Below are 14,703 nucleotides of genomic sequence, written 5' to 3' on the forward strand. Positions count from 1 at the left end.
TTTTTCCTTATATTTATTTTACTCTTATTACTCAGAGTATTACTATTATTATCATGGCACATAGGCGCATTTCATTCAAGTTCACAGAAGAAAGGTAAGCCGAAACATATATTTTAAGTTGTATTGAGAAATGTATTCAACAATTCTCTTGACAAAATTAGTGCAATGTTGTACATTTTTAAATAGTTCTATTTAAATAGTTCTATTTTAAAATGTAAACCAAATACTCTGCTTATTTTTATCGACTATTTAGTCTCTCTTACTAAGAGTTACTACGTGCCTTTTATTTTTTACATACATGCAGAAACATTAGTCATATTCACCAACAAGAGTTTTACTTTGAAAAAAATAAACGGAAATCGACCCTAAGTCTTTCCGGTTGAGCATGAGTTTTGCAGATTTGTCGCAGACTTGCTAAACTTGCACTTCTTCAACAACTAAGCAGCTGTTTCTCGCGGTTGACGTAATCCGCAGTGTACATTTAAATATTTCTATACATATATGAGACTATTTTAAACTGATATGGTATATGAGTACGCATTATTTTAAATAAACGTCTTGATTTTATAACACACTGGAACAAACTGTTTCCCTAGCTTGAAGCTAAGTTAGCAAGGCTGCCCTGTTCATGGCTCCCGTCCGGCTCTTGTGTATCCATGGTTACCGTCAGAACAGCGGCTCGTTCCGTGAAAAGACCGGAGCACTGCGGAAGCTCTTGAAGAAACAAGTGGAGTTTGTTTATGTGAGTGCACCGCACAGTGTACAGCAAGCCAGTAGTGAAGGTCGGTCATTCTTTATTTTCTCTTCCTACTAAAACACACCGAGCAACTTGTCTAAATAAGTTGAATGCTTGTAAAGGTCAGAGGCGGACAAAAGTCTCCTTTTAAAGAAAACGTAGACTTTATTTTGAATTACGTCCTCAACGATATGGAAAGTACGAAATTAAGTAATTATAGTACATTTCCAAACTCCATAAATAATTGTATTGTTCTACTGGTGTATTGATTTTCAAAAGGAACATGAACAGCTTCTCATTGAATAACTTCACTTGGCAGAGTTATCACTTTGTTCCTCTGGTTTTTCAGATGCTTCAGAAAAGGAGAGTAGTTCAGGACCTGGACCGGGAGGTGATGAGGACCCAAAGGGATGGTGGTTTTCTGACATCCAGGCGAGAAGTTTTAGCGCTCAGCAGGAGTGTGAGGAGAGCCTGGGCCTTGAGGAGAGCGTGTCCGTCGTGAGAGAAGCTGTGAAGGTTCAGGGCCCGTTTGACGGCGTCCTGGGCTTCAGTCAGGGAGCAGCTTTCGTGGCCATGCTGTGCTCTCTTCAGGAGCAGAAACTCGAGCCAGATTTCAGCTTCCGCTTCGCCATCCTCATCGCTGGTTTCCGCAGTGCCTGTAATGAACACCAAAAATTCTACAACGCTCCCCTCCAGATCCCCTCCTTGCATGTATTTGGACTTGAAGATCGAGTCATCTCAGACACGCTGAGCAGGGAGCTGCTCCCGAGCTTCCAAGACCCTGAGGTTTTAACACATCCTGGGGGCCATTTTGTTCCTGCTACATCTGCTCATAGGAAAACCTACCAGGACTTTCTCAAGAGGTTTCAGTAACAAACAAAAGACATTATTTGGTTGAAATGCTTTAATTTAGGAACACTCAACCACCAGAATATGACAAGGGAATGTTGATGAAAATCATGGGATACTTAATTGGATCCAGAGACTCTTTACGTTTTCTCAGAAAGATTTGTCCTAATCTAATCTGATCTGATGTGATGAACCCAAAACAGTACAAAGACAGCTGCTCTTCTCAGGGAATATCTCAGAGAGTCATTAATAAATCTTTAAATATTGTGTTCTGCTGTGTTTTTGTGAGTTTTGTGATGTCACAATTCCAGTAAATTGCTCTTTATTTTACGAGGCTGTTTCTTTTTTCCAACACATCTTTGGTGTGACGAAGAAACGGGAACTAAACCTTAGCATTCCACATGGACTAAATGAATAACAGGTCGTGACGTTCCTCAGCTGTTCACTAGTACAGTAATGTTCCATCAAACAAAGGTCTATAGGTACACTAGTTTATTTAGCCCTCATCTCTGTACAGGTTCTCTTTAAAAACTCAGTTTGAAATATATTACAAGAAAGTTGGAACAAATATTCTAGATGGCAGCTGTGCGCACAGCAGTGACTTAACATGTTAAACGTATGTAAATCAGGAAAAAAGAAGTCAAGCTTACCACACCCATGGAATGCTTCCTAAAGTGAACTGTATTATTACTATCCCACCATCACCACCATTTGTTTTATTAGAAAGATCTTTTCAGACACTTCAATATTATGTTCATGAAAAGACAGTGTATAGAGCTCGGTCATCGCTGGTCCCATGTCGCCACATGAGGATGTGACAAATGTGTTTGGCCCCCTCATTTATGTGGATTTTCTCTTTTTACGCTGCGAGAAACAGCTATGCTCGAAAGTGTTCTGTCTGTTAAAAACAACATTCCAGGAGAGGACTGATGTGTTAAGGATCTGGGAACACTCTGCCATGATTGTGGAAAGTTATCACAAGGTTGTTTTTTTTCGATTAGCATTTTGCATAACATAGTTCTGCACTCTGTGCCTGTGCAGCATGGTGAGATCCTTGTTCATTAAAAAGTGACATGAGACTTTCAGATATAAACAAGACAAATTAAAAGTGACAGTTTCAAACAAAAAAATGTGGTGACCGAGGCATTCCCCTCCCTCTATTGAATTAGCTCAGCAGATTGTGATTCCATGAACCTCAAAGAAGAGCTTATAAGATGAGGGTCTGCCCGGACACGCGGGTAATAGAGACAGGTTTCTGCACACGCTCCGACGCTCAAGGTTCAAGGACAAGTTGTTCTGTTACAGCTGAAGCATGTGCACGTCAGTCTGCACTCTGTCGATTGTTTCCAGATGTGCGTTCCCTCCTCTCCACCTCTTCTCTCTCTCTCTCTCTCTCTTTCTGCCATTCCCTTTTGCTTTCATCTCCCACTGGCCTCTACCTCGCTTCCAACTCACAACATCCTCCTCCCATCCTGCAGTCCTGTGTTCGATCCACACACTCTATTCTATCACACGTCTGCTACATTTATGACACAAGCAAAAATAGTTTGGTTTGTCCGGATGTTTCATAATCCACTCTTGACCTAAAAACTACAGATGGCTGTGGGCTTTTACGGCAGGTTATTTGTGCTGCTCATGCTGAGCATCCTCTATCATAAAAACACAAACGCGCACTTTCTTCGTAAGTCTTGATGTTTAAAATAGGAAACCTGCCTGCCTGTTTCTCTATCAGAGCCCTCGTTTCTGTTCTCTCCTGCGCTCCCCTGTGGCCCTTGTGTCCCTCCAAGACCTCACAGCAGACACGCACTCACAAATACACACGATCACACACATGGTTTTGATAACCAGAGACAAACAGAGTGAGCGAGCAAAGGGAAATAGTAAGAGAAAAAAAAAAAAAACAGAGGGTCACTCTTGCCAGTAAGTTTTACAGCAGAGCCGTGACTCTCTTCTCAGGAATCTGTTCCCCCTGTTGCACAACAACCGGGAAATAATGGAATGAGAGACAGAGACAGATGAGGGTGGAGTTATCCTTCTTTTTTTTTTGTCTTCTCCCCCTCTCTGGGTTCTGGAGAGTCAGGGCACTTTTTAAGTTCTTTTTGAAGGATCATTTTTTCCCTCTCTGTCCGGTAGAGTAAGAGAGATGGAGCAGGGGGCAGAGAGGGGTGTGTCACAGCACAGATGGGCTCTATTTTGATTTTTTTGTTGTTAAGGGAGACGGAAGGAAGAAGTGGGAGGGACCATGTGCTGCGCGAGTCTATATAAGAGTTGCACTTCAACTCCAAAGAGCCCGGTCATCCCAGGGCCCATGTCGCCAAATGGAGGTTGGCAAACTCTGACTTGTTGCCATAACTTCCATCACCGGAGTTATCTGCGATTTCAAGATATACTGCAAAGGACTTGACATTTCATCACGTGACCTGAACTGTCGGATTAATACATTACTTCCCTTTTTGATTTGAAGTGCTTTGTCTATTGTGTAATCTACAATCATCTGATTTGGACAAGAGGAGATTCAGAGGACTCAGTGACATTTGGCATGAACTCATTTAAGTTTCTGCACGCCTGCATTTGTTTGTGTCTGCTTGCACTTCTTGTGCATTAATGTGATGTAACTTGACATTGGAAGTATTCCAGAGGTCTGGTTTGGGTCCAGTGTCACATGACATTCAGCAATGCATTTCCCCTTCCTGTGTTAGTGTGTCTGTTAGAGCCTTAAGGTGCATGTGAGCATGATATATTGCATCAAAAAGAGAAAGTAACCTCTTGCAGTTTGTGTGTGTGTGTGTGTGTGTGTGTGTGTGTGTGTGCTCATGTTGTGTTGACATATGAAGAGGGAACAGAGGGAGTATAATTAGAGCTGTCTGTCCATTTGCTATTTAAAGAGCCAAAAAGACGAGGAGAGTTCCTAGATGTCAGTCAATAACATGAAACTACAGAACAAACAGAGAGATGCTGCGGCGTTAGTGTGATAACTTGGCAGTGGGTGTTTATGCGTGTGTGAGGGAGTGGGTGTGTGTTTGCATATTTTGCCTCTCCATATGGGTGTGATTTGTTCATTTGTTATTCCATGCTTGCTTACTCACACACTTCTGGTTTCCCTATACTTTGACTGTTTTTTCATTGTTGATTGGTAATGTTGTTTATGTGGACGGAATGTACTTTGTCTCGTGCCAAAACTGTTTGGTTTTTTTCCACATTAGACGCATTACTTGTCGTTTTGATACTTAAGTTGAGTCGTTTGTCACCAAACAGTCACAGATTTGATCTCATTCCACAACCTGACTTTGATCGGTCACTAAACTTGTTCAGTATCTGGTTTGAACTTTTTTTTTTTTTTTACAAGATGTAAATATGCCTAAATGTTGGGCTGATTATTGACTTTGAAGGTTCAGAGGTGACCTGAGGACACAGCTGGGGCTGTTTGATGTATGATGTCATGTGCGGTCATTTGTCTGCGTGCGTGCTTTACTGGACTGTTGTAGATGCCATAGCTGGGCCCTGGCAAGGAGTGTTGTGGTTTGGCTGTACTTATAGGTGCCTGTCTGACACTACTGGGGTAAATATTAGTCATCGGGACTATGGAGGAGGAAGGATTGTGGTAAAAAATGAAAGGAAAGAAGGCAGGTCAAGGCTCCCATGTTGAATTGAAAAAATGTGTAGACAGTTGTGCAATCGGGCTTTGCAGGGTGAAAAGGGAACATTAGAAAATGTAATCAGATGCTTTTGCTGAAGTATTGTAGCTTAGCGGTACATGCTGAGGAGCAAGTAGAAATACTTTCAGAGCACTCAACAAACAACAAAAAGTCCTAAAACTTGTTCAACCTTGCAGTGGGACTCAATGTAGTGAGCAACAAGAACACTTATATTAATGTGTTCTTAAAAGTTACATAACTCATAAGAATTATAAAAAAAAATCACTCATCCTCATCAATATACAAGATATTTTCATATTGAATAGAGGACTCCACATTAATGATAAAGAGTTCAACTCTCCAGTATTTAATAAGTGAAATGCTCCTTTAGATGTGGTGTGACTCATTCTGATAACTTTTTGTCTGCCCTGAACAGTAAGAGTTTATGTGCTGTTGTTTATCTGTCAGCACATGAGCTTTTACGGTGCAGGGAGGCAGAGGCTTAACAACTGCTCATTTGGTAATGTCTTTGTCTTTTGTTTTTTTATCTGACTATCCCCCAAATCATGTCAGTGGTGAAAAATTCCATCACGGAAGAACAGTTTACAATATGCTAACTTTTAAAGACCTGTCAAAGACTTCAACATGTGAACAGCTTTTACTTGAGATCTGGACAAGAAGACTACTTTCCTGTCCTGTTTGAATAAGTCAGTCAAATAGAAACCTTTATTGTTTTGTTTTTTTTGTATTCTTCTACTCAGACCTCAAATAACATCACCATCAACATCACTCACAGTGATACTTTGCCTCAATAGGCTATGTGTTGATAAACATAAACAGTAAAAACCATCTAAGCAAGTAAACACATTACACAGATGAACTGTTTAATATTTAATTCATTTATTAATTCAGGTTTTTCTCCAAACTTTTTCAGCTTAAGTTGAGTATATCTGTTATTAATAGAATGCAAGGACAAGTCCTGGCCTGTAGAGGGCAGATTAACTCTGGATAATATTGAGCAGTGCTGGTAAAAAAAGACAGGACCAAGGATAAGTTAAGTGTTTTTGTGTTTGTATTTACAGTCAGTACACTGCATATTTGATCTGCATGTGTGTGCGCATACGTGTGTGTGTTTGTTGTCTGCCAGTATGGTTGCATCGAGTTTCTAGAAGTGACGCTGCTCTCATCTGATATGCGGAGAGAGGAACAGGTGTTGAAGCTGAGTGACTCATCCGCTTATCGTGTACACTTTCCATTCATTACTGTACTGAATGATCAACACTTAAAGAAATGCAGTATACCTATTAAAGTCAAACTGAAAGGCAGCATGGGTCCATGTGTTATTACTAAAACTCAACTTGCTTTGTTTTTCAATATGTCCTTTATATCTTACCTAAAGACTCACAGCAAGAAAGGGAAGATAACTATACAGCTTCAGACAGCAAGCATGTGTATACAATTGTTGACCCCATTTCTCACACTGAAAAGGATTTGAACAAAAGTTTTGAATGCATACTTAATCATCACCTACAACTTAACTTTTTCTGTCCCTTAGCGTTTTCCTTCCCGATGGTATCTGCCCCTAACGACCATGGCTGTAGACTGTTACCATGGTGCTGTTGCTAGAGTAACAATCTAAAGCCACGGTCGCCATGGAGACAGCAGGGTGGAGGAAGAAGAAGCTGGAGTTGGCATGGTAACAGAAAACCGCAAGGTCCCATTGGTTTAAGTGTGGATATTACGTACTTACAGTGTGTAGGACTCCCCCAATGCAAGCCCACACAGGTTTCCTCTCTGAGCCGGGGAGCAGAGACAAGGAGAAACAGGAGGAGAGCTTGCTAAGACATGGTGAACCTTAAGCTATTTAATCAACTGTTTAACAAGCACTGTACAGTATTACCTTGGAGTTCCCTATAGCATGATAGTCCTCGGCATGTCCTCTGAATGGCTGTGTCATCTTCAGTGCAGCCTTTGGTGCATTGCCAGGCTTCAGTAGCCATGACTGTAGACTGTTACTGTACTGTGATACTGTATAAGCAGTAAGCAGTCTAAAGCCAAGGTGCTGATGCTCTGGCCAAGATAGGAGGAAGAGAAGAGATGGAAAGAAGGGCAAACCTGTATCAGCAAAAAAAGGAGAGGACATAGGTGTATCATTACTGGACCATTAACCATTATACCTGAGTAAATTGACCATCGTGTAATTCTACAGTTCAGGCTTGAAGTGTAGTAAAGAGCATAATCTCTTCTTCATTATGTGCAGGTGTAAAACAGTCAAATATGGCTGACTGAGGCTGGAGAGAAAAAGTCCAGTAGAATCACATTTTACTATTATGCTTAGCAGGGGTAAAGACAAAACACACACACACACACACACACACACACAGAGCTGAGAAGACATCAAAGAACAGGACTAAGACACAACCTCTATTTATATGTGGCAGCATTATATTCACTAATGTGTCTGAGTCAGTCATTTGTAATTTTCAGTAAAGTTTTACTCTATATAACACATACGTGTTATATAGACAACTTTGATGAAGTTATTATGGTATACAAATGTTTCCACTCCTTTTTTCCAGTTTCCTGTATCCCAGAGCCAAAACACATTTGAAGAAGAAGCATCTATTAGAAACTGCTGGCATGATTGGCACTAGGCATCATCCACCCACTGTTTTCCCTGCCTCTGACCTAGTTAGTGTTTCTATGTGTGTGTGTGTGTGTGTGTGTGTGTGTGTGTGTGTGTGTGTGTGTGTGTGTGTGTGTGTGTGTGAGGCCTCTTTGTCGCCCTGTCTCTCTGAGACATTTGCAGTTTCACTTTAGCAGTCGTCTGTTCCTGGAGTTGCATGCTCTTTGAAACCAGCACAAGAGGGATGGAGTGCACTGTTTCACTTTTCTGATCAACTGAATCTGTCTGTAGCCTCTCCAACAAGAGACAAAAGAACTTAAGGAACCACACAGAATGCATCACAACTTATCTATCAGGTTTGCTATTTGTCGAATATTTGGGTGACTTTTTACAATTGGCAGCACAAGCAGTTCAATAAGTATTTCAGTATACTGTACTCCTATTTGTGAGTTTTCTCAAACTGAATAGAGATCGGAAAAGCCCTACCATCTCTTCCTCATAGCCTCAACAACCTCAGGCTGTCTAACCTGTATATTAGATCTGCTGATTGTTAGCCTTGGCTGTACTCAGTGGCTCACTGAATAAGTACAGTAGAAACTATGCAGTGTTGGTACAAAATGTACTGAGGACAACCAACACCAGCCATACAGATAACTCTGTGAGGTACAGAGAATGAATACAGCAACAGCAGAGAAGAGACAAGTCTGTAACAGCTAGATTCACCTTGTTTGGATATTTTACTTACAAAGCTTTAGCCTATCTTGTTAGTTTTTATAATCACATTTTTTGACAAGTAAAAAAGTTGTTTCATTGCATTCGTTTCCGACATTGAAACCAAAATGTTTCTTGTTGGCAAACGAGTATCTACGCAGGAGCCTTCCTTTCAGTTTCAGCACCACGGGGCTGGGACAGCGACACAGCGGATCGGAGCTGTCAGCGGTGCTGAACTGAACGACGCTGAGGCGGAAAAATGTCTTACTTTAACAACACATTGTTTAGTCCCACATCCTACAAACCGTGACTTTTATGGAAAAGTACACAAACTGTCTCACTACTCATTGTAGTGCCCCAGTTTCTATAACTTAACATGTAGTGGAAAACAGTCACTGTCTCTGCGTTTATCCGCGTTAAGATGTCAATCAGGTGAAGATCGAGTCACGCATCTCTGCAAGTCACATGCCCGAGGGAAGGGGTGTATGACGTCACGTCGGTGGCAAGCCAATCGCCTCTCGTGCCATTTTGCCGCCTGGCTTATCAGAGCGCGTGGGCATTGGCTCGGTCTTGCTCGGTTTCCATGGCATCGGGGAGAAACCGCTTCTTTGACTGTGCGCTCGATTTGACGAGCCCGCCAGTCCCTCGGGTAGAATATGCTCAGCAAGGAATAAATAAAAATAAAAACGTGAGCCTTTAAGAATAGGCTACCCATACGTTTTTAAACGTACAAAAAAAAAACACTCAAGATTACAAGATTATGTCTCTAGACTGAGGTGAAGCGGTTATGAAGGACAATTGCGAACCAAGTGTTTCAATGCCAAGAACAATAAAGGCTACAGCTGTTTATTAAACTATTTGCATTTTATAATTCATAATCATTAAATATATTACTCCTACTCTTCTTCAGATTGCTTTGCTCTGCTCATTCATAATTGGCGTTGTCTGATCAAAGGCGGCGTAAAGTGACGAGTGGTGAATGAATAAGGGGTTTCATTGACTCGCTCCACCCACTCCTCCCTCGTGTTGCCCGCGCACGAGCCTCTTAACATTGTGCATACACTCCCCCGCACGCCGGAGTATCAACCCGCAGTCTGCGCGCGCGTGCGCGCGATGCCATAAAAGGGAAATAGTAGGTGACTGCGTATCATCTGCAAAGTGCGCAAGAATGACGCAGGGTTGACTTCACTCGCTGACGACGTCACAGAACAGAACTGAGGGTAGAAAAAAAAGTTAAAGGAAACGCCGACCGGAAGTGCATGACGGGGAGGGAAAGATAGAAGGGAGGGGGGGTGTGAGGAGCGCTGTGGGGGGGGGGGGGGGGGGGGTAAGGAGGTGGAGGCGAGGTGTGATCGCCACGCCGAGAGAAAGTGATGGTTATGATAATGTAATCACTATCACCGGAAACCACCAGGTGCCACGCGCTCCCGAGAATGTTGATGGTTAAAGAGAACACTCCCCCATCTCCAACCACATCCCAGCCCACGAGCACATACAATTTCTGAAACCTGTGGGCACATAGACATGTAGGAACAGTAAGCGCGTGAACGTGTGTGCACGTGACATTGTACATTACATAGAGGTATTATGACATTTTAGCTGGACTGTATGGAATAATACAAGTAGTGCCTTGGAGGCAACTAAACCACGCGTTCCTGTTCCAATTGTGTATTACTTGAAACGCTTAAGACACGTGAGCATACTTAACAAACATACAAGGTGATTTATTTAATTATATAGCTTACATGTAGGGCTACCAGGCTCAAGTGGAACATGGTGAACCCGGCAGAAAGTAAATGTTTTTCTTAGGCGATGATTGAACGTTTTTTTTTTTTTTGTCTAATCTGAGATGTAAGGTTATGTTTCTTCGGTAGCAGGCTGAATTCTGCCAACATGGGGGGAAAATGAGTCACACTGCAGCAACTTCTTACTGAAGAGTCAAGATGAGAATTTTATCAGTAAAAGCAAAAGGCTAAAGGGGGATGGTCCGTTCAAATCAATTACTCATTTTAGAAGTGTATTTTCAAACAGCCTACAATTTGTCGGATACATATTACGAAAAGGCATTTAGAAATAACGTTTTGGCTTACCTCTCACAAAGTTCCCTGTATGGCGGCGTAGCTCTTGCTGTAGAAAAAAAAAAAAAAGACGTCTGTCCTATCTCTAAACTCACAGTCTCCATCAACGTGAAACTGTCAGCAGCAATTCTGTGCCACGCTGTCGTCCCTCTTCACCAAAGTCGCTCCCCTTGTAGACCGGGCTCTCCCATCAACCGTAGGCTTTTTATAGAGATCCCGTAGTAACTAGTAGAAGGGACGGAGGGGGGGGGGGGGGGGGGGGGGGGGGGGGGGGGGGGGGCAGGGGAGAGAGGGAGAGCTCATTCAAAGATTCACCTACACATGTACGCGCGTATCCCACGTCATTGAAGAAGAGCAGCTATTTATAAAAGGAAGGAAAAGTATAGCCTTCATCATTGTGCAGGTCTGATGAAAATAGCATGTCTTAATGCTCCATACCCCAAGAAGTCAAAAATTAGAAGCGGGGGAAATCAATTCCGGTATAAAGACATTTAGAGTCTCTGAGGTACTAATTAGTGAGATAGCCTGTTCATCTCCAATCCTGCTGTTGTATTTATTACAATAATGTCATGTTTCATTTAATCACAAACGATATATTTTAGATCCTCATTGTCTATTAATTCCCCCAAAACAAAAATGCAACTATTTCTATATATTTGTGGCTGTTACGTCAGTGATAATAAGATTGATTTTCTCGCATAATCATTAACCAATACTACAGTTTTAGTTCTGTCACGATGTAGCCTTTTTACTTGGGAATACTACTCAAAACGTATTCATTCGGGGTGAGACACTTTCAAGTAATTAAGATCATAAGCTGATGTTTTATAGTCTCATATGTTCAAAAAAAGGTTCTCTCGGTATTATAGACAGAGATGAGCAAGTCGTGAGTTTAGACCATGCAGGCGATGAATCACTGCTCAGGGCAAATGATGTTTGCTGCATTGCACTGTTTTTTTTTTCTCTCTCTCTCATATTGATGGGATTTCAGAAATACATAAAAACATGTTCCACCCTAGATTGCACAGATCTATAGAAACGTAGCTGTGACAGGAGTCGTGCGTAAAGCCGTCCCGAATCCGGTGAACTCACAAAATATTCAGGGACATTTTGGGGGAGACCCTCGTGCGTAAAGAAGCGTGTCAGACTTGCGTAGGTGTGTGCAGTGAGGGGCTCCAGTAAACTAGACGCAGTTTGGACACAGGTGTCGGAATTGTGTAAAGCTGTTCCTCTGAGTTGAAAAGCGAGGAGTCACGAAACACTCGAGTGGAAGTTGAGAGACAAAACTTTAATTCTCCCTGCTACACTCCGTCTATTGCCGTTTTATCACCCCCCCCCCCCCATCCACACCCCATTTGTCCACAAGTACTGAGAATTTCAAAATAAATAAAACTAAAATATAATATCACTCTAATTCCATGTAAGTCAATGAATTGAATGATTGAAATAACATTAACATTTGTTTTCCTTTGCTGTGACCATGTTAACTTTCTACACACTCAATGACAGGAAAACCATTGTAGCTCGCTTTCAGAAACATATATGTCAAGTTCTCCCCATTAGGCTATAGTTTAGGGATTTAAATGAAGTCCTTCACCATTTAAGGAAACTGGACTTAGTTAAAGTTTTTAACACAATTAGTCCCCTAAGCTGAACGTCTTCTTCAGCTCTTCTTTTTATGGACGAGAGGTGAAATGTCTTGAAGAACATTGTCCAAGGCCAGTTGCCTTTTGTATTCATCTCTGAATTAGCTTTACCCAGATGACTATGAAACAACAATACTCCCCTCCCTCACTCTCACTGGTCATTGACTTTGGTCAAGAGAGAGGTTGAAAAGATCAGTTACAAAAGTTCCAGGATACTGATGTTGATTTAAACCTCTAAAAACGATTTTTTTTCTGGGACATGATATTCAAACACTTTTTGTGTCCTGTGGTTTTCATTCCCTCTGGTTTATGTCAATTAAACGTGCATACCATGGTGTTGACAGGTGTCAATGGATGCTAAAACAAGCTCCGATCACTGAAATCCAAGAAATGCTCCTTATACAGACAGAAGTTATAACCCCGCCCCCAAAAATACCTGGAAGCACTAGAAGCACATTTTCAAACTCTCAATAAAAATCACTGGAGTTTTATCCAAGGGGTTCACCTAATTTCAGTCAATAGAAGAACTAAACACCAATGGAAATACATTTTAACTTGGCACTTGGTGCACCCTGGTGGCTTTGTGCTAGGGTGCATACTGTATAATCATAACACCCCACTTTGATTCCATAGGCATAACTTGACCTTTGTTGCAATTAATACCTCTTATCTTGAGACATGCAGAAAACCTGAAAACACATGATCTTCTGTTGAAAGTCGTGGGTTGTAATTTTTTGTGAGCAAGTGTGGTTCTGATATTTCCAACGCTTGCTTTGAATGCTCTGTGTGACCAAAGGAGATTCTTTGCTTGCACGGATGTTTAAAGAATGATGCAATATGGACACATCAATTGACTGTAACTCCTCCTCCTCCCCCCCCCCCCCCCCATGACCGTAACAAAATACATTTCTCCAGTGCAGGAAGCCCACTGGCATGTATCACTTCATTGAAGAAGAAAAAAAGATGCATGTTAATAAAGCAGGACAACAGCACACCCACAGAGGCAAGTATAATATTTGAGTTTTTTTCCTCCCAACTCTAAAACAATTTGGTGTGCTGCATTCGCCTTTTTTATTTAGAGTAAACACGACTTGCAAAAGAAAAGGAAGAGGAGTGTGGATCCACCCTTGGTCTCAAAACTGTAGAATACTCCACTGACTGTGACCAAACAGCAATATAACAGTGAGGATACGTGGCAGAGGGGAAAGCTTTATGGACGTGTGTGTGTACACAGGCATGCATAATTCAATTCCCTTATACTACAACTGGAAAGGGGGGTAGAAAAGTGTGAATGAAGTTGTCCCCCCTTTCCTTCACTCCCTCTATAATCTTTAAGCACCTCTCATTACAGCCCCCATGGTTCCGTTTACACACATTGCTACATTTCCTTGTTGTTTTGCTGTTTTCAACTTGCTTATATCTCCATAGTATTTCAGGATGCAAATGATTTCCTGTTCAAATCCCTCATCTGTCTGTCATGTCCAGTTGTTGACTCCTTTTTTATCTCCTCATCTGTATTCCAAACACAAAATGCAGTCAGATAAGAGAGAAAGGGGAAAAAAAAGAAAAGAAACTCATCTCTCCCATACACTCTCTCCTCACTGCCGCCTACCTTTCCTTCCCACCTCCCCATCTCCCATTCTGACTCATACTGAAATCCCAGTGAGCCTCCTGTCTCCCCCTCTCCTCTCCTCTCCTCTCCTCTCCTCTCCTGTCCTCTTCTCTGCCCTCCCCTCGTTTCCTCTCCTCTCCTCTCCTCTCTCCCCCCCTACCCCTCTCCTCAGCTCTCATTTGTGTTTTCTCTGCCTTTGATTGCCAAGCTGGATCGAAAAACAACGAGCAGGGCAGGAGTGAATGAGCAAATGAAAAAGACAGAGAGCCAGCGAGGAGGAGGAGGAAGAGGAGGAAGAGGAGGAGGAAGAAACTGTGCTGCCAAAACGTGCCTGTAATGAGGATTCTGTCAAAGGAGAGCAGAGGAGAGGTGTGTGTTTGTGTGGTGCGAAAGTGTGGGTCAGAGTGAGATGGAGGTTTAGAAGGAGTGGGTGGACATTAGTGAAATCCCCTCTCGCCCCCACATTATTCCCCCCACCGCCTCTTCTTGCCTCCAAGATGTGTGAGATCGCAAACCCACACTCCCGCACAGCAGCAACTCCACATCCACCCACGCTCACACATCCACACACATACGCCAAGGCAGACAGACTCAGAAACTTTGAACTTCTGTATTTTGAACGTCGTGTGCCAGAGTGGGAGAAAGAAACGTGCATATGGTGTATGTAGTGCCTCAGTAACATGGGGTCAATTGAATGGATCCAGCACGACTGACTTATCTATTAAGAGGAGATTACTGCCATGATTTTATTACGTCTACAGAGCATCTGTGGTGAAGTTTGCGTAACCGAGCAGTTCTTTTGCAAAGTCA

General features: G+C 42.2%; 1 protein-coding gene across 1 annotated transcript; it reads left to right on the forward strand.

The window, feature by feature from the left end:
• The first annotated feature begins 354 nt into the window (after positions 1 to 354).
• On the forward strand, positions 355 to 1,850 carry ovca2 (OVCA2 serine hydrolase domain containing). The gene is made up of 2 exons (XM_079356263.1): positions 355 to 782; positions 1,086 to 1,850. The coding sequence occupies exons 1-2, from the start codon at positions 629 to 631 to the stop codon at positions 1,607 to 1,609; spliced, it is 678 nt and encodes a 225-aa protein (XP_079212389.1). The 5' UTR covers positions 355 to 628; the 3' UTR covers positions 1,610 to 1,850.
• Positions 1,851 to 14,703: the final 12,853 nt, after the last annotated feature.

The sequence above is a fragment of the Symphodus melops genome, assembly GCF_947650265.1.
Source record: "Symphodus melops genome assembly, chromosome: 11".
In the NCBI taxonomy this organism is placed as follows: domain Eukaryota; kingdom Metazoa; phylum Chordata; class Actinopteri; order Labriformes; family Labridae; genus Symphodus; species Symphodus melops.

Coding starts and splice junctions, on each gene's coding strand:
- ovca2 (XM_079356263.1), top strand. CDS start 629: ATGGCTCCCGTCCGGCTCTTGTGTATCCATGGTTACCGTCAGAACAGC. Junction 783..1,085: donor ACAGCAAGCCAGTAGTGAAG/GTCGGTCATTCT, acceptor CTGGTTTTTCAG/ATGCTTCAGAAAAGGAGAGT.